Source organism: Hippocampus zosterae, chromosome 2 (assembly GCF_025434085.1).
Source record: "Hippocampus zosterae strain Florida chromosome 2, ASM2543408v3, whole genome shotgun sequence".
Classification (NCBI taxonomy): domain Eukaryota; kingdom Metazoa; phylum Chordata; class Actinopteri; order Syngnathiformes; family Syngnathidae; genus Hippocampus; species Hippocampus zosterae.
Window position 1 is genome coordinate 27,614,750 of NC_067452.1, and position 18,585 is coordinate 27,633,334.

General features: G+C 42.2%; 2 protein-coding genes across 4 annotated transcripts; one reads left to right on the forward strand and one right to left on the reverse strand.

Moving 5' to 3' along the window:
- Positions 1 to 20: 20 nt before the first annotated feature.
- On the reverse strand, positions 21 to 13,173 carry plod1a (procollagen-lysine, 2-oxoglutarate 5-dioxygenase 1a). Of its 3 annotated transcripts, none has more exons than XM_052059601.1 (19): positions 12,904 to 13,173; positions 11,434 to 11,525; positions 11,212 to 11,342; positions 10,726 to 10,889; positions 10,240 to 10,352; positions 10,078 to 10,141; positions 8,986 to 9,083; positions 7,878 to 7,979; positions 7,620 to 7,751; positions 6,624 to 6,745; positions 6,009 to 6,113; positions 5,749 to 5,874; positions 5,514 to 5,655; positions 5,201 to 5,314; positions 4,727 to 4,792; positions 4,408 to 4,512; positions 4,083 to 4,229; positions 2,672 to 2,797; positions 21 to 711 (listed from the first exon to the last, which is right to left on the reverse strand). In XM_052059601.1, exons 1-19 carry the CDS (start codon positions 12,992 to 12,994, stop codon positions 556 to 558), a joined length of 2,196 nt encoding a protein of 731 aa, XP_051915561.1. In that variant the 5' UTR covers positions 12,995 to 13,173; the 3' UTR covers positions 21 to 555. The 3 variants fall into 3 exon arrangements, 2 of the variants coding, with proteins under 2 accessions (XP_051915561.1, XP_051915562.1); XM_052059602.1 differs by lacking the exon at positions 2,672 to 2,797 and adding an exon at positions 3,054 to 3,179; XR_007961559.1 differs by having other exon boundaries at positions 608 to 711; positions 2,672 to 3,179.
- A 1,787-nt stretch (positions 13,174 to 14,960) lies between these two features.
- kiaa2013 (KIAA2013 ortholog) lies at positions 14,961 to 18,526 on the forward strand. The gene is made up of 2 exons (XM_052053847.1): positions 14,961 to 16,255; positions 16,635 to 18,526. The coding sequence occupies exons 1-2, from the start codon at positions 15,301 to 15,303 to the stop codon at positions 17,492 to 17,494; spliced, it is 1,815 nt and encodes a 604-aa protein (XP_051909807.1). The 5' UTR covers positions 14,961 to 15,300; the 3' UTR covers positions 17,495 to 18,526.
- The last annotated feature ends 59 nt before the right edge of the window (positions 18,527 to 18,585 follow it).

The following is an 18,585-nucleotide window of genomic DNA, read 5'->3' on the forward strand; positions in this document are numbered from 1 at the left end:
TTAATGACGACACTCCACGATCAGGATTGACAGTAGATGTTTTATTGCGATCATCTTTGACACAGTGAAGACAAAAAGGTCCAACACTTGAACATTGTGGCTGTTGAGAAATAGTTTTTTTTGGTAATAAAAGACAGCAAGACATTTGTGGCAAATGATACTTTTGAAATGTCAGACACAGGACTCTCAGTGGCAACATTCACACCCGATATGTGCCTCCATCCATGCATTATCCGAGCCACTTATCCTCAAGAGGGTCGTGGGCATGCTGGAGCCTCTCCTGGCTCTCATTGGGCAGTAGGCATGGCAAACAATAAATATGTGATAGGTCTGACAGTATGGCTGTTGATCACAAACACTCGTATGTACAATGTAAAATTCACTGGCTCAAATTCCCTTTTTTGAATTTTAAAAATACACATCTTGGAGACAGTCACAATAGCATGTGAAGTCAAGTGAATAAGCTAAGAAGCCTCCAACACTTGCTGTGATGCTTAATGCAATGCATTTTAAATATGCTGCGTGTAGGCGTCGGTCCTGATGATGTGCGGAAGTTCAGGGATCCACAAACGACACTGCAATGTATCGGACGCCAGCTGTGGTGGGCAGGCCTTCATGGTAATGGGTGAGGCGACCAGGGTGCATGAGGGCCCAGCCTTTACGCGGTGCCTCCACAGAGCAGTCATAACGGAGGAACCTGCAGCCGCCGCCCTGAGGTCACAGTCACACATTAGCCATACACACATGCAGTGTTGTGGAAGAAGAGTTCCTTTGGCATTGGCACACTTGGGCACACTTTTTAAAAATCCAGCTATAGAGAATACCACACATTTTTGAAGATGGGATCCTTTGTAAAAATGCTGTACATTTTAGTCATTAATATTTTAATATCTGTATGGAATTATATACAAAGTATAATGTATTACTGTATTCCAGTATATTATTCTGTATGGCTTGATTCACCCGCTGAAGGGTAGACCAACCCCCAATTCTAAGTCCCCTTACCAAATTCAGCTTTACAGTGCCGTGTTTATGGATTTTTAAAATAACAAGTAGTTGTATTGCTTATTCCCCAACTAAATCCCAGAAATGTCAATTTACCACAGTGATGTCAGTGTAAAGTTCTTTTAAAGAAATCTATTAGCGGTGGAGTGTTTATTCGTCCAAAATGGATGTGGCACCTGGTAGTTAAGTGATTAAGAAAACAGGTCGCCAACTCAGGAAATACTGTACATGCAGAATTTTGACTTACAGGATGTTCCTTGATTTTACCTGTGTCATTTGTAAAAAACACACTCATGACGGAACAAATTGCAACTACAAATATACATACTATATACATGAATGTACAGTATCACAGTTACAGTCCACCACAATTCTATGCAATATCATTATAGCTGCTATTAATTACAAGAAAACCATTCTGCCAAATAGCCCAGTAGGTTGAAGATGCAGGGAAATGAGATGGATGCAACGACAACCATATAATTCATGCAAAAGAGAATGAACTTATGAATGCACAAATGAAAAAAATGGAATGGCAAAGTGTGAAATACCAGGAATGTACAGTAGATTGACATGATAGCCAAAGAACGGTGATCCTCTTTTCATGAAAACAGTCTTGGGTGACTGTACTAACTAGGTACTACCCTACAGCAGGCATTACCAAGTCTCCTTTATTTATTACATCTAAATAGTTGTTTTCTGACATTCATTTGTCATGTAAAAATGAAAGTGAGATTAAAATGCAAACAATATTTTGATGGTGTGTAATTTTGAAGCAATATAATAAAACTAGGAGGTGTGTCTTCATTTCATTCAATCTTGAGAGTGCGTTCTGATGATTTTTGTCACACGGATTACCCAAAATCCCTTGGTTTTGCCTTTTCTTTTGAAACGGGTCAAAGTCAAGTCAAACATTTTCTTTAAAATAGGATGTTCTACGCGTCCCCACTAGTCTAAAGATGGTATTGTGCTTATTACATTTCTGAAATATGAATCAAGCACTAAAACCCATCCTTTTTTCCTCCATCTCAGGGGGCAGCCATTTTGCCACTTGCTGTCGACTGAAAATGACATCACAGTGCCGAAGAACTCAGCTTGCTAATGTCACATGACCAAACCCAGAAAACAGGTAAGCCATAATTGGTTATTTATCTGAACCTTTCGGCACTGTGACGTTGTGTTCGATCTACTGCAAGAGGCAGTACAAGACAAAATGGCAGCTTCTGACATGTATTAAAAAAAGGGGGAGATATTTTTTCTTAATTCATATTCCACAAAAACAATATTAATCACAATGCCGCATTTAGACTTGTGGCGGCACATAGAACATACGGTACTGTATTGACTTGTTATTGAATTTGACTTGCCTTCTCATTTAAAAGATGAGGCAAGGAAAGGCTGCTGTCGAGTGAAGTACAAATTTATTTATTTGTGCTCTTGAGGGACCCTGGCCAAAAATTAATTGTATGGCTCCCATTCAATCAATACATAATGGATATTCTTATTTTGTGTGTGTGTGTGGGCGGGGGGGTGGGGGGGGGGTTCCCTCCCATTCCCTCCCATCTCATAGGTATAATGACAGGTTTTTTTTCGTTCTATGTTCTGGGACATTTTATCCATAATTTATCAAAATGTCCAATTTGTACCAACCTCCGATGCCACTCACCTCGTAATCAGTCCCCCTCTGATTGAGTGCTATGTTTATAGTGAATGTGGAGGCGTCATGATGTGGCCTCAAAAAGGGCTGCTCATCGGGCTTATATCTAACTACAAAGGCCAAGTCAAAATGAGCCTGCAAACACACATAAGAAAGGAGGAAAGTCATGCAAGCATTCACATAGAAACTGCTCGAGTGGCCACACCAGGAGAGTGTGTCGGGCGTATGTAGGCTGCCGCAATTCTTGCTCGATAAAGACAAGCTTCAAGGCTGCTTCCACATCCAACATTCAGGCCCACAGATGGAGGAGAGGAAGCGGAAAGTGGTGCAACATCACCCGCATCGTCACTTGCTGAGGCTTCTAAAGGCTGCCACCTCCTCCTCCGTTTACCTGATAGTCAACATCTTTGCTGTTGAGAGCAACGTTTATAGTGAATGTGGAGGCGTCATGGTGAGGCTCGAGCAGGGGCTGCTCGTCGGGTTTGTACCTCACCACGAAGTTCAAGGGAGAAGTGCACTGGAAGGAGACATGTTTTGTCAACACAACAGTAAATTGGAGGGAACCGATTGGCTTGCAACAGGTGATGCAGCTGCTTTTATCAAAATTAACAGTAAATTTCAGGTTCCGGGTTTGTAGTCCTGCTATATCATGGATTTTCTTTTGTACAAGTAATAACTTTACGGTGGCGTAACGTTCGTTTAAATCAGGTGTATGTAATTCCATTATCAACCACTAGAAAGTGGTACAGTTTTGTTTTTTGTTCTTCTTAGAGAATGCGTAAACCGGAAAGAACCAACAGGAAGCACAAGCATTGCAGCACAGACGATTTTTTTGTTAAAAGTTGGTGGTTGGGTGGTCCGTTGGGTAGGTAATACCCCTGACTTCGGACACCAGGCCTTGGGAATCTAATCCTGGTCAGGGTGAATGATGTTGGGTCTCTTGAATGCATGAATAACAAAATATTATTGGGAAAAAAAAGATTGAATGTGACCTGCTGTAATCCTGCCTTTTAGACCTTCAGAAAGCGATGACTACAGGTTAATTATGTATCTACAAAGTACTGGTACCTTCGGAATGATTATTGATGGAAGTTGATTAAAGACCTTTAAAATGAGCTCTTAATGCATAAAGCAGGCCCGCCCGGGGGGTATTTTAAAAGGGTATTTGTCTATCATGGAATTAACTTATTGTGTGGGTGGTCTGGAATATACCAGTGATCACAATAGCTTCAGCACAGCTTGCCATTTATATCCTGAAGCTAGTCTTAAGACCCCAGCAAATGGAATGTAATACTTTAGAATGCAAAGCGCCACCTTACCAAAATCCAATTTCCTGTTTTTGTGGTTGCACGGCTCCTGCTGTAGCTCACATGTAGGACTGAACACTTCATTTATTCCACTAAAATGTCTGAGGTCTTACCTGGGTATGGTAACCAGGATACATTTGCTCTGTTATCGGCGCAATGTACTCCAGTAAAAACTGGTGCCATTCCTTATCAAAGTTGACTTGATTCAGGTGGATGTCAATGGTGGGGACATTCTCATAGCCGCCCTGGATTCGAGTGTCCTGGTAGTCCAAAAATAATCAGAGAGGAAAAGGTTACTCCTTAGTTATATGCCCAGTTACAATTGAGGACTGGCTCATTAGAGAGCGAGAGTAAAATGCATTCTTTCAGCATCCATGACGACAACAAAGGTTAGAGATTCTGTTATTGGATACAGCAGAAAAAGGATGGTGACATTACCACATTACCGCCTCCTGACCACTTCCCAAAGTGTTCCATTTCTTCAACCAGGTGGTTGCAAGCAATATCGGTGAAAACTGGAAACCAGTATACATCTGGGCAAGGCTGGGGAACAGAAAGGACAAAGCAAAGCTAAGCCACTGAAGGAATTCCATGGCCAGGTTTTGCAACATTGGAAAAAGTTACATTGATCGTCTCAACCATCCTAATATTAATTAAATAAAAACAAGAACTTTTCTCGCAATAACAAAGACGTGGAGATTAAACACACAGGAAAAAGGAACTTAGAAGGCTACTGGCCTATCTGTTAACAACTCACAGTCTCAACAGGTTTTCCTTTCATGATGTGAGTATAGTTCTCATGAATATAGCGCTCCCGCCAGTCCTGAAATAAACACAAAGCATCGTTTTCAGGCCACTAAACAATTGTGGCAAACATTTTACAAAAAAAATTTTAACTGTAAAAAAAAAAAAAAAAAAAGGATATTGGATATTGTACCTGCTACTGTTTTTATTATATTACTCTTAACGCAAGTAATACTGCCACACTTTCATCTTGTACAATTGTTTTGGGGTGGACAAGTATGAAATAGTTTCAAACATATGCAACCTCTAACTCTGCATATTTGAATGTTTCATAATACATACCGCCACAAAGATTTATAGGTATCTATTATGGTTTTTTTGTCTCCTGTCAAATACACAATCAAACACAGACAAAAACTTGAACTTGTTTTCAAAGGTATAAAACTGGACAGCGTACTCCCATTGGGACCTGCTGATGGATTCTCACCTCTGGATTTTCAAAGATCTGCCACAGATCATTATGCAGATGACTGGTCTGATAGTTTTCTGTTGATAGGATGCGTCCAAAAGTGTCCATGTTGGTTACATACATGAAAACTCCCTGCGGAAAAAAAGGCAAGGCAATTTATGTTCCAAATGCATTTCATCTGGATGCCGGGGGACCTTGAAATAAAATCTTCGATTATTCACAAATATTTGATTTGCAATTTTGATCGATTTCTTTATATCAATACCAGGACAGAGGAAAAGACAGAAGATATTTCAGGAAGCTAAATATTGCTCTTTATGTATTTTTGCACCTTATTTCGAACATGCTGGCAGAAGGCCATGTCAGGGTCCATGAAATTTGAATGAAATAGATCGTCGTCTGAGATCTCCGAGCGGAGGAGGCTGGCCTTCATCAAGTACACGCTGGTTATGTATGGAACATTCCAAATTCCCCTGCAAATATGAGCGCCGTAATCCATTTAATTTACAGCACATACCGAGTATATCAACAGAAAAGTGAACTTCATCAACAGCGAAGCATCTTACACCCTGCGTCCTTGGACCAGGTCCACGTAGTCCTCAGCCCTGGCATAGTAGCCATCGGCGCTCAGGGCTCCCCAAAAGTTGCTCCAAAGTCGGCCAGTTCGCGTCAACAATGGTGCTACGATCGGCCTGAAGAGCATTTGAAGTAGTGTTAGAATAACAAAGTCGTCCTCAACCACAACTCCCAACTAAATATATAAGCATTAAAAATATTGCATGTGCATTTCGGTGATCATGATTCATTTTTCCATAAATATACTTGCAGGTTTTGTTCAATGAGAATTTTGAGTGTGTTTTCATTCTTCAAAGCAACGTCAATGTCCAAGTTGAAGAAATAGTCACAGTCCTTCTGCTTCCTGCACATATCGCTGAAATACAGAGAACGAAAAAAAATACATTCCCCACATCACTTTGTATACACCAGCAATAATTACACAGGTAAACAATTTTTCACATTTTTTTTAAAAAGCGGTGATGCAAGTAGACTCATTAGCCTTGGATCTTAATTTTTTGCGCTGATCCTGAATCTGCCCTCCTATTTGAATAATAATAATAATATATAATAATAATAATAATTATTATTATACTATGTATTATAGCAATATATTCCGTAATATTCATGAATTAAGGGTTAGGTTCAGCAACAGATGGATTTTTCTCTGAAACGTCATGGCTATAAATGACAATGCATTGGTTAAATCCCTTTGTGTACCCTTTTATAGGTCAAACTTAAAAACAAAAAATTGAAATATCTCAAAACCCCAATGTAATAGAAAAAAAAGACATTCTTTAAAATCAAAACTCCATTTTGGGACAAATAAATCAATCTGTGATTAAAATTAGCTGTTGACCAGTGTTAATGGGACTTGGTGACTCACAAGGCCATGTTGCGTGCAACTGTGTCTTCCATCTCCTCTTCAGGGCCAATAAATTTGACATCTAGATAGAGGCTTCTGTGGTCCTGGAGAAAAGCGCTGACCTCACGCTCGTGATGGGGTTCCTCGAGCAGAAAAAAAAGTGACCGTTTGTAGACGTATATACGTATAGAGCAGGAGGAAAAAATTGTGCATTAGGATTTGGAATGGAAAAGATTATTCACTTTTTTCTTTTGAACGTGTGATGATAATCTCCCCAAAATGCATTGTGTAGTAAACCAAAATTGATTGCTGAATGAAAATACTTTAGCAACTAGGTCACTTTACAAACGGTAAAATGAATAGAAAGTTGGTTTAATAAAGTTCGGACTTCTATTTAGGACATGTATCTGTAAATACTTTCCAAAATTTGGCAGCACTGTAATGATCCAAATATTCCCAGATTTTACCTATGTTCTGGTTCGAGGTGCGTAATACTGTACATTCTGACACCCAGATATAAAAATAGAAGTGAATATCTGGAAAACTTTTCCGGAGAGCTTTATTCTCATGGAAGATTTCCATCACTAGTGTTGCATGCGCGCTGGAGCCTATTGCAGCTGTCTTTGGGCAGTAGGCGGGGGCACCCTGAACTAGTTACCAGCCAATCGCAGGGCACATGTAGATGAACAACCATCCCTGCTAACAGTCACACCTATGGACAATTTGAACTTCCCAAACGACCTGCCATGCATGCTTTTGGAGTGTGGGAGGAAAACTGAATACCCGAAGAATACCCACACAGGAACAAGTAGAACTCCACACAGGAAGGCTGGAGCCCGGATACAAAACCTGGACCTCTGTATTGTGAGGCAGACTTACATGCTAACCAGTGCCGCCCGGAAGATTTCCAGATGTTTTCAAAGATTCATGAGGCCATTTATCAGCGCAACTGTGACCAATGTTCCTCTGCAGCAAAGTCACAAAGTCAAATTGGTGGATTAATTTGTGTCCTGTTACCTTGTTGAAAATGAAGAGCTTGAGTCTATTCTTGGGATACTGAAGCTTCAGGAGGCGTTCAAAAAACACGGTGACAAATGGAGTGGGTTGCAGAATGAAGACACCAATCACCACCAAAGGATATTCATTTTCCTGATGGTGCGAAAAAAAACAATATTCAGTGCAAGGTATTGAACGTTATAATAATATCAAGATTTTGTTGGTAAAATGGACAATGTTGTCTTTCAGTTCATACGACGGCCAAAACGTGTGGCCAACCTTAAGGTTCCTCAGTGGGAGTAGATCGTCATGGCACACTGTGCAGCCCGTCTCAAATGTCCACACGTTCGGTATGTAGTTACCAAGGTAGTTGAGCTGAAGCTGGAAAGCAAAGTCTTGTTTGAGCTTATCTCAACTATGTTTGCCATATCTCTTATCACACTGATGGATAGGATTTTTTTCTCAAGGAAAATGGTGGATTAGGTAACGATGAAATACTCAGCACATTGGGAAGGTGAGCAAAAACATTTGCAAGTTTAACTGGATTGTGGAAATGACTTTACTTTGAAGCCTGTCTTTGCACAACACGATGCTGAACCATGTGTAAGGAGCATAGAGAGAAGGAAATAGATGATCTTTAATGCAGTCAGTCGTAGCTCACACAACTCCTACTCTGTACAATTCATTCTGAATAAAGAGCATGTTTTACTGCCCATATAGATCCATAGATCTAATTTATGCTTATTTTGAATGTTTAACATTTGTCACATGATGTGCAATGTTCAAAACACTCATACAGGATGTCCCAAAAGTCTTGATACGCGTCATTTTTTCCATTTCATTTTAGGCATCACTTGGAGAGATGTGTGGCCATTTGGCAGTTTATGCTTTGCGGATTTTTTTATTTTTAAGTCTATCATTTCCTTGCCCATGGCTCGCTAACTGACATTGGAGTCAGCGATGCAAAATTGGGAGCAGGGCAAAAAAGTTTTTCTGTCCACGACTGAAGTTCAGCAGCAGGTTGAGAACCTTTACAGCTTTACAATTTGAATAAGAAAATGTATTTGAATTTTAAAAGATGTGAGTGCATCAAACTGAACCCAACCATTCCACGTTAAGATATATTAAATCATCTTTTACTGGAGAGATACACACACCTACTATGTCTTGTTTTGATTCTACCATGTTTGATAGTTCCACACACACTTGAAAAACCTAATCAGTGCTACCGGTACCATAAATATAATTTTTTGCAATGAAAAAAAGAAGCAACTTTATTATACTTTTAATTGTTAAACAATGCCCAAATTATTTTTTTCCTGTGTGAATCGTTAGATGTGTGTGTCATGGCATTGTTCTGACTTGTGGAGCGATTTGTAGTCGGTACCTTGGTCGGTCCATTCCCGTGGATGATGACAGGTAGCGTATCATAGAGCAGATTTCTGGCTCGTACACGTCGATCCTCAAATTTTAGCACCACTTCGTCTAGAAACACCACACACACATTAATTACAAGTGCATATCATTTACAAGTGCTTATCATTTACAAGTCCGTAGCAGACAGTACAATTTGATTCAGTTGGATATCGAAAATGGGGAGCTTTGTCATCCCCGCCTCACCCACACAGCAGACTATGTGTGCGAGATATGAAATGTGTGTGTGTGAGTGCGTGTGTGTGTGTGTGCTTGTGTGTGTTCACAATTGATTCTTTGGTCACATCTTTTGCCACAACAATCTCTGATAGTTTTTAAATCATAATCAAAATAAAACTTAGATGCATACGAGGAGAGGGTAAATTTATGAAAAGGTGATTTTAATAATGTTCTACTGTAAGTTCATGCATACAGTTTTAACATTCTGTGATGAATAGAGTGTTCATCGAAAAGTGTAAATTCTGCCTTGTAAATCTTTAAATACTAATTTAAAGTGTTTTATTCTACATCACTTATGTCAAACTCAAGGCCCGGGGGCCAGATCTGGGGCCTCATCATTTTAGGTGGCCCGTGAAAACAGATCAAACATGTCAAGTTCCATGATGTTTTCTAAAATGTCTATCAACATTTTTAATTCTCATATGTAATAAATAAGAGAGATATTCGAAACATTTTCTTGTTACCAAACTTCTCATGATGGTAACTTAGACAAGAGTTGAATCAACAGTTATTCTTGACTTCTTGATCTGGTTTCAGTTATAACGGCCCTCCAAGGGAAACGGTCTGTATGTGTATTTGCATGAAGGAGAGTTAAAAAAAAGGGATGCATGGGTTGTTTGTGTCAGATTCTCTAGGATACGACTGAGAATGGCAGTAAAAAGCCAAGGCGTTATTGGAAAGGTGCACTTAACATTTTTAACACAGCACTTGTATTCAGTAAATAGCACAGTGCACCACGTGTGTTGTGCAGCACACAGTAATGTCAACGATCGGTTGGTTGAAATAGGTTTGACCACAGTTGGACAATAAAAGTCTTTTCACTCACCAAGAGCTCCGTGAAGGTTCTGGAACAATCTGCATTTGCTGTCCAGTGTGATATTTATGGATTTCTAAAAGACATTCATAGAGGTTTTACTCATCAATTAATAATGTTTTTGTCACCATATCAAACAACAAAAGACTCAAAAAGGAAAAAAACAGGACTTACTCTTTTCTCAGGATTGATAAAAATCTTGGTGAAAAACAGCTGATCACTGTCACCGTCGTCTCCTGCCCACTCAGCAACCATTTCTTTGATGTTTGGAAGGTAGCCAATAAAGCCTGAGGGGTAGCGATAAACTCATGTTAAGAGGCGCTCTGACTTGCTGTGCGCCTCAGACATGCAGCTTTGAAACTACCGGTTGCTCATTACCACGTAGCGATAAACTCATGTTAAGAGGCGCTCTAACTTGCTGTGCGCCTCAGACACGCAGCTTTGAAACTACCGGTTGCTCATTACCACGACCATGTTTGCTTTTTTTGTGCTTATAAAACCTCTTTTGTTCTACAAAAAAACCCTACTCTCCAGCTGTGAATACACCACTACTGTTTTTTGTAAACTTCTGCTAAAACAGTCATCTTTCCTCAGACTGAAATCCTAAATGAGTTATTATACACAAAACAAAATGTCTCATGGAAAAAATGGGCAGTATACCTCCTGAGCCGAGGAACCTGTTGCCCTCCCGGACATGTGGATGTTTGTCCTCCAAATGTCTGTCGGGCCAGATCAATGTCTCAGAGGAAAACACCACCTTGTGTTTGGCCTGCACAAATTTCTTTAGCAGCTCTTTTGGACCTGATGCGAAAATCGCATCATAGCTGTGGAAGGAAGGAAAGTTTTACAAGATGATGCTGACACAGCAGTGGTGCAAGCCAGTCTCCAACCCATGCAAAAAAACAAAAACAAAAAAGAAAGTTGTTTTCGCTATTTTCTCCTTCACTGAGGTTACCGTGACAACAATGAGAGCAGAATGCAGAATACAGTGGAAGCTTTACTCGAATATCAAGGTCATACAGTTTGGAATTCAACCCAAATTTCCATTCACTTCCAAAAGGAGGACCTGCCTTCACAACAGCTGTTAAGAGGGACATTACTAAATTTGTAGATTACATATTTATTATTAAAATAAAGACACATTACCTGTCAATAAAAACAATGATTTTATTCTCGTCCTTCATTGACTCGAGGGCAGCTTTAAGAATTCGCACTCTCTGACCTCCCCCAGGGGACAAGTAGTCACCTCCTTTCCATTTTTGACCACGACCAAGAACCTGTAAACACACAAATAATGACAAAGCAATTTTATTTGTTGGGTTGTAATACAGTAATACAGCATACAATGTTGAAGTTAGGGTTTCATACCTTGACAGTGTAATTAAAATGTTTTGCTGATCTCATGAAACGTTTGAAGCCATCAGTCTCCTTCGTTGCGACGGTCACAACTACAATTTGATCTGGATGACAGCATTCAAGAGGAATTAAGATAGGAATTCATCGTGGCATCTGAAGATTCAAATTCTACATACTCGCTCCATGACACTCATGTGAAGCTTTTACTCTAACATTTATAAAGAGGTTTACAGAACGTCACGTTCAATGTACCGTACTATATAGTGCAGTGTCAATATTATTCATCTCATTAATTAAAAGCATCTTTAGAAGTTAGTATAACACTGTGCTGTACAATGTAGTTACAGTATGATTGCTGCATGTTTGACACCAGCCTTTGGTTCCTCAGGAACTTATGCATGTATTGTATGGTCAATGGTAATATCCCATCAGATTTCTTTCTATGCTGTTCAAATTAGGCCACTGTGATGACCACTGTAGAATCTTCCAGAACAATATCCACACAAACAACTATAATTGTCCTATTTCAGTAAATCCCTGCAAGTGTATGCATTTTCAAATGATTACTTCTACAACATTTCCAAAGACGTCAGTGTTCCATAACCGTATTGCTATTTTCAGAACAAGCTTGCAGGCTACTCCAGTAGTCCTGTGGGGGCCATCTGGTATGTGTTGGTGACTCCTGCTTTTTATTGAAGGTCGAAGAAAAGATTTAACGTCCATAAAATCCAAACTATTGGGACAATCGTTCTTATATATTAAGAGGTTAAAACGATACGGGTAACGATGTCCAAACAAATTTTGGTGCTGATTGACTGCCGTTTTCTGACATTAGGTGACGTGAAGCTTTTTTACACTAATGTTAAGCGTCGTAGACTGTCACAAGTCTGTACATTTTGTTGCACAAAAATGTTATCTACGGTGGGGGTCGAATACTTCGGATTGCATCTGGATTGAGCGACCCAGCTAAATCTTAAAACTTCACGCAAGACGTTCATGTTTTTTGTAGTTGTGAATCGCGAACATTCTGCAGCTCCTGACGATGTCTCGATTCCAGGGACCGCACTTATTTTCGTGTAATTCATGATTAGCTTCCACCGGCTGTTCCTCTCCACGCTAAAAGTTCCATCCCATGGGAAGTGAGGCGGAAACAAACAAGAACAGCCCCATCCACGTCAGCGGCACGGTGGAAAACCCAGCAACTTTTTATTTAAACGGGGGTCCTCGCAAACATACAAAATTCCCTTATTTGCTCTCAACTGTTTTTTTCACCTGGCCAAGGATATTAAATCAACAAAATGTTAGATTTCTCTGCATCGCGACCGAATTAACACGGGTACCACGAGGGAGAAGATAACATTTATTGTCTGAATAGTATACATTACAGTATCGCCTGTTGAATCTGACGTGTGGCTTCACGCGTGACGCCATTTGCCACTTATAAGAGTGTAACTAACACCAGCAACCCAGCTTCTGTCTCACCTTCTCGGACTTGCTGCTGCTCGTCGCAGTCGTGCAGAGGAAAGAGTGTGCAGATAAGAAGGACGGAGAACAACACCAAGGAAAGTTTCATGGTCAAATTAGTCGCTTGTTTAGACGGATGGAGTGTGGCAGGACTGAGTCGGAATCACTTTCCCCGCTGACCCGGCTGTGTAACCACCCCACCTTTAGCTCTCTCTATCTGGCTCTCTCTCGCTCTGTCTGTCTGTCTCTCTCTCTCTTCCTCCCTCTCTTCCCCCCCCCCCCTCTCTCTCTCTCTTGCTCTCTGTCTGTCTCGCTGTCTGTCTGTCTGTTTGTCTCTCTCTCTCTCTCTCTCTCTCTCTCTCTCTCTGTCTGACTATCTCTCTCCCTCTCTCTCGCTCTCCCCCCCCCCCCCCCCTCTGTTACTCTATTTCTCTCACTTCGTCCGCAAATGTTTGAGAACAAACTAGTGCAAATCAGAGCTTCATGCTTCGTGGATCGCCTTGACCTAAGGGATGTCTGAGATTCTACACAGGCATGCTAAATACACAATCTGTGATTTGATTCAACCTCCGTGTATATTCGACAGTCAGCCCAGCTGTCCAGTGGACGTAAGTTTCTGCACGCAGAGGCCGAGCGTGGGCTGGCTAGTCACAATGTTCCCTGCATTCCTTCCACCTGCCCGGAAAAAAATATGCTCAAATGTCAGAATTGTTTCATGCCACAAGAATCCACCCATCCATCCATCGCGGCTGTCCTCGGGCAGTGGTGGGGGCGCCCTGGGGGGGGGGGGGGCATCCTGAACTGGTTGCCAGCCAATCGCCGGGCACACATTGACAAACAACCATTCACACTCACAATTACATTCATTCATTCATTCATTTTGCGAACCGCTTGATCCTCACTAGGGTCGCGGGGGGTGCTGGAGCCTATCCCAGTTGTCTTCTAGCCCTTAGGCGGGGGACACTGCCAGCCAATCGCAGGGCACACAGAAACGAACAACCATTCACGCTCACACTCACACCTAGAGACAATTTGGAGAGTTCAATCAGTCTGCCATGCATTTTTTTAGAATGTGGGAGGAAACCTGAGGACCCAGAGAAAACCCACGCAAGCACGGGAGAACAAGCAAACTCCACACAGGAGGCTGGAGGTGGAATTGAACCCGGTATCTCTGTACTGTGAAGTCAACGTGCTAACCACTCGACTACCGGGACGCCACCCACAATTACACCTAAGGACAATGTAGAGTAAACAAGTAAACTATGGTGCAAGTTTTTGGAACGTGGGAGGAAATTGGAGTACCTATTCTATTTTCGCTCAATGATTGTAGGTGTGGATGGGAGTGGTAATGGTTGAAGGGTGTGATATACTGTACCTTTTACCCACAGTCAGCTGGGATAGGCTCCACCATCCTCATGCCCCTGACCAAGAAAGTGGTTGAAAATGGATGGTAAAATCTAGTTAAACTCCGCTGTATATTCCATGTTGCACAACACCACATAAATAGACAATTTACCGTGTGTACAGGAGAGATGTCAGAGTTATGTGATCAAAGTGAAGTTGAGTGATTTGCTCAATGGCCATTTAATAGAAGCAGACTAGCATATGTAACACAAAGTCTCAATTTCCATATTTTTACAATTGCAGCGGGATTCTAAGCCTCAACTCCCTGATCTCAATATGTGCATACGGACTGAGTTACAGTAACGCCACTGTTTATTGTATATCTGGTTTAAAAAAATATGCACTGTTCAAGCTCCCCTAAAATTTGAGAGGTTATTTATTTATTATTGTATGTTCAGTCTGTCCTTTTCAAACAAGCTCGATAAGTGTATTAACAAACGGTACTTTATCTAAATGAAATATTTTGACAACAAGATTTTTGTATTATTATTGCTGTTTTGGTACAGATACATTCTTATTCTTCACCAAATTGATAATGTGGGTTTTAGTTGGACAGAAAACGACATTCGAAGTTAACACCGCAACACCCGATACGCTAGATGGCAATGTTTACTATTTTCGCTCTCGCTCCCCTTCAACGACAATAATTACGCCTTTCTTGCCCTCTTTACGATTTGTGTCTTTGCGACGTTTCTAAAAGGCGGAAGTGTTACCTCTGTTGGCGGCCGTTTCTCAATAATTACATATTTGAAATGTCAAATCAAAGTAACGTCACGTGACTTGACAGGTGAAATATTGGTGAGTGTCAGACTACCTTTTGTAACGAGTATGAAAGCAAGCGCAACGTGGCATTTTTTGCAGATTTCTTTCAAACTTCAAGCTACGGAGACGGGCTAATGTAGCCCGTCGCTAGCGAAGCTACTTGGAAACATGTTATTGGCCAGCGACTTTGTAACTAGATAAACTTGTGACGCTCACGTATTCGGACTGTTAGTACATTTAAAGCAAACAATGTGGCTCCAGCAACGACTGAAGGGGCTACCCGGCTTGCTATCAAGCAGCTGGGCAAGAAGACTTCTCATCGGACTGCTGATCTTCCTCATTTTCTACTGGTATCTTGGAGCAGAGCGCAGGTGGACGATCTTTAGTGGCTCGCGTGTGCCGGGTGGGGTGGTTGGACAGTGTCTCCAGGCGGAAATCCATAGATGGAAGTCTCTTGTGGACCGCGGGGAGGGTTTATACAGCACATCTCAGGAAAAACTTGACACACCCTTTGTATCAGGTAACGGTCATATCCTCATTGACACGGACTCGAACAAACTCTGGGTGGCGTCGTCTTCACAGCCTGGTTCGGCTCCAGTCCATCAGACAGAATATTCTCCCATTGTGGACATTCGTCTCGAAGGGAAGCAGGCTGAAGCGCGGGCAGCCATGATGTGGTTCCGAAAAGGATCTGTGCTGTCAGTTCGTTGCGCCTCACCTGAGGCCGCGCAGTCTTTCCGGGACTGCGTCACCATCAGAGAGGAGTTTCTCACCCACAGGAGTCGACACAATGTCTATCTTCAGAGAATCCACGTCAACAACCCTTCCGACAAAGTCGCCACCTTTGAGGTCTCCTACAACGACGTCAACTCTGGTGGCAAATTCTCCACCAGCATGGACAAGGTAGAGGACAGAGCGATCGTGCTCTCATCAGGCAGAGTCCCTTTAGAGAAGAACCGAATGATGGTGGTGGTGGTTGTCACGAAAAAGATCAGCAGATTCCAGGTTTTTCAGAAATCCGAATACACTGAAAATATCTTGTCTGTTGTGAGAACTTCTGAGCCCATCGAGCCGTCCAAGCTGGAGGAGACATTTGCTAGCCTTCGGGATGGAGCCAAGAAAGAGCTGGGAGAGCTGTTGAGGTCCAGTGTGGACGATCTGGTCAGAGATCACCAGCAGGCCTGGATGGACCTCTTCATTTCAGGTAGCCCTTTTCAAGCACTTTCTGCTTATTTAGTCACATCACAACTCCGTATTTAGCCAAATGGTCACCAGTCGGTTGCAAGGTAGGTAGTTTGTCAGTATGACAGTGAATTTGTTTGCAAGTTGGAAGATGTCTGCCACGAACCTACGCTACTGTAGAAGAAAAGTCATAATTACAGTAAGTATTTGTATGAAAAATGCTTCAAGGCCAACAAGTAAATTAAAAGCATCAACTTATGACACGTCGGACTGCCATAAACTATAAGTAATTATTTCCATTCTGAAACACGCTTTTCTGAGAAAGCATTGTGGTCTATTCCGGAACTTACCCTTGACAAATGCCGCATCTGGTAAACTCCCTATTGTCCTTCTTTGTGTAGGCGTCGAAATGAGAAAGATCACGGACTCGCACACGCCATCGAGCCGCACGGTGAATGCCACCCTCTACTACATCCTGTCCTCCACGACGGCTCCCTTGTTGGAGCGCAGGCTGAGTGGTGAGGAGCGCGCCCGCCTAGAGTCCAGCCTCAACTACGCCGACCACTGCTTCAGCGGCCATGCCACCATGCACGCCGAGAACCTGTGGCCCGAAAGGGTGAGCAGTACGGCGCAGATACTGCAGCTGGTCACGCTTTGGACCCTGACTCTCCAGAAGAGAGGCTGCAAGGTGCTGGTAGCGGCCGGCGCCCACGGAGCCATGCAGGGCATGGCGCTCAGCTTCGGCGGACTCCAGTTTACCGAGAACCACCTCCAGTTCCAGGCCGACCCGGACGTGCTGCACAACAGCTACGCCCTGAGGGGGATCCACTACAATCAGGACGTCATCAACCTGGCGGTGCTGCTTGACGCTGAGGGCAAGCCTTTCCTCCACGTGTCCGTCAAGCCGCAGGAGAAACCCGTCAAGCTGTACGCGTGCGAGGCCGGCTGCCTTAACGAGCCCGTGGAGTTGACGTCAGAGGTCAAAGGTCATACCTTCCCGGTCATGGTGACCCAGCCCATCACCCCGATGCTTTACATTTCCACCGACCTGCGCCACCTGCAGGACCTGCGCCACACGCTGCACCTCAAGGCCATCCTGGACCATGAGGAGCACATGGCCAACAGGTACCCGGGCCTGCCCTTCATCTTCTGGTTCAGTGTGGCCTCGCTCATCACACTCTTTCACCTTTTCCTCTTCAAACTCATTTACAATGAGTACTGTGGCCCTGGTGCCAAGCCCCTCTTCAGAAGCAAAGTATAATAGCACAGAACTGCGAGATTAATGATTGCAAATTGATCTTTTGTGTGTGTGTGTGGGGGGGGGGGGGCACAGATTTCCAGGTGTTGAATTCATGTGGCACAGTTTCATCACCAGTATGACAGTAACAAATGCTTACCTTCATTCCACTGCAGCACAACTTAACCATTCTGGTTAGTTAGCAGTTGTGGTATAGAAATGAAAGATGATCTAAGCAGCACAAGGTCTTGGATGAGAACATGTTATAAATTTTTTGAATTAAAGATTTTATTTTATGGGCAAAAGAAAATCATGAAGTGTATTTAATTGGGTCGTCCATTGTGCATTCTCAAAAGGCCAATCAATGTTTTTCTGAATTTGCATGTGTGATGCGTTGTGAAAATCATAGTTGGTCTACTTGAAGCATGCAAATTGTTGAACAAAAATGCCCATTGCATTCAAAAGATGAGAACAGCAGTGAGCCCAAACTAGCTGGAATCAGTTGTCGAAACAAACCGGTCAGTATCTGCAGCTAAAAAAAAGCAGCATTCTAGAAAAGGATGTCCTGGGAGTGTTAGTCTGCGGGCTTCATATCAGTGTACTGAAGTCAAAGCCCAATACAATTATTTTTTGTTCTCAGCAAGATCCTGAGGAGCAGGATTCCAATAAACTTGTGCAGTCAAGATTATCTAACTCAATAAACCTTCATGAATAAATACATCAACCATCCATGTGAACAAACAATCAATTTCTATAATTGTTCAAATGAAGTGCTTTAAATGGTCTTGAAATAAGGTCGGATAGTGTCCTTGCTTGTTGATATGCCAACAAATGAAAGCCAACTAGGGGAGCATTCTTTTGACCCAGGTAACTGCGTGGAGTATGCAATGTCATATGTGGAGGTTAATGTTTGTCAATGTCAACTGGTTCCAACTTCCGCACATCCTCAGAATTGCTGAGCGCCTGCTGATACTTTGCCACACGTCTCTGGATTTCTTTCTTTGCTGTGTGTTGATGTTTTACAAGGAATCATTCAATTAAATTAAAATGAAATGACGTGGTTGGCTTGGTTTCTTTCATTTGGTCCAGAAAACCACCATGGGAAAATGTGGATG

What these genes read in the sequence shown, in the direction of transcription:
- plod1a (XM_052059601.1), bottom strand. Translation starts at nt 12,994, where the DNA reads ATGAAACTTTCCTTGGTGTTGTTCTCCGTCCTTCTTATCTGCACACTC. An exon ending in ATTTTAATTACACTGTCAAG is followed by an intron (nt 11,343 to 11,433) that starts GTATGAAACCCT and finishes GTGTGTTTACAG; the next exon opens with GTTCTTGGTCGTGGTCAAAA. An exon ending in AGATCTTTGAAAATCCAGAG is followed by an intron (nt 4,793 to 5,200) that starts GTGAGAATCCAT and finishes TGTTTATTTCAG; the next exon opens with GACTGGCGGGAGCGCTATAT.
- kiaa2013 (XM_052053847.1), top strand. Translation starts at nt 15,301, where the DNA reads ATGTGGCTCCAGCAACGACTGAAGGGGCTACCCGGCTTGCTATCAAGC. An exon ending in GATGGACCTCTTCATTTCAG is followed by an intron (nt 16,256 to 16,634) that starts GTAGCCCTTTTC and finishes TTCTTTGTGTAG; the next exon opens with GCGTCGAAATGAGAAAGATC.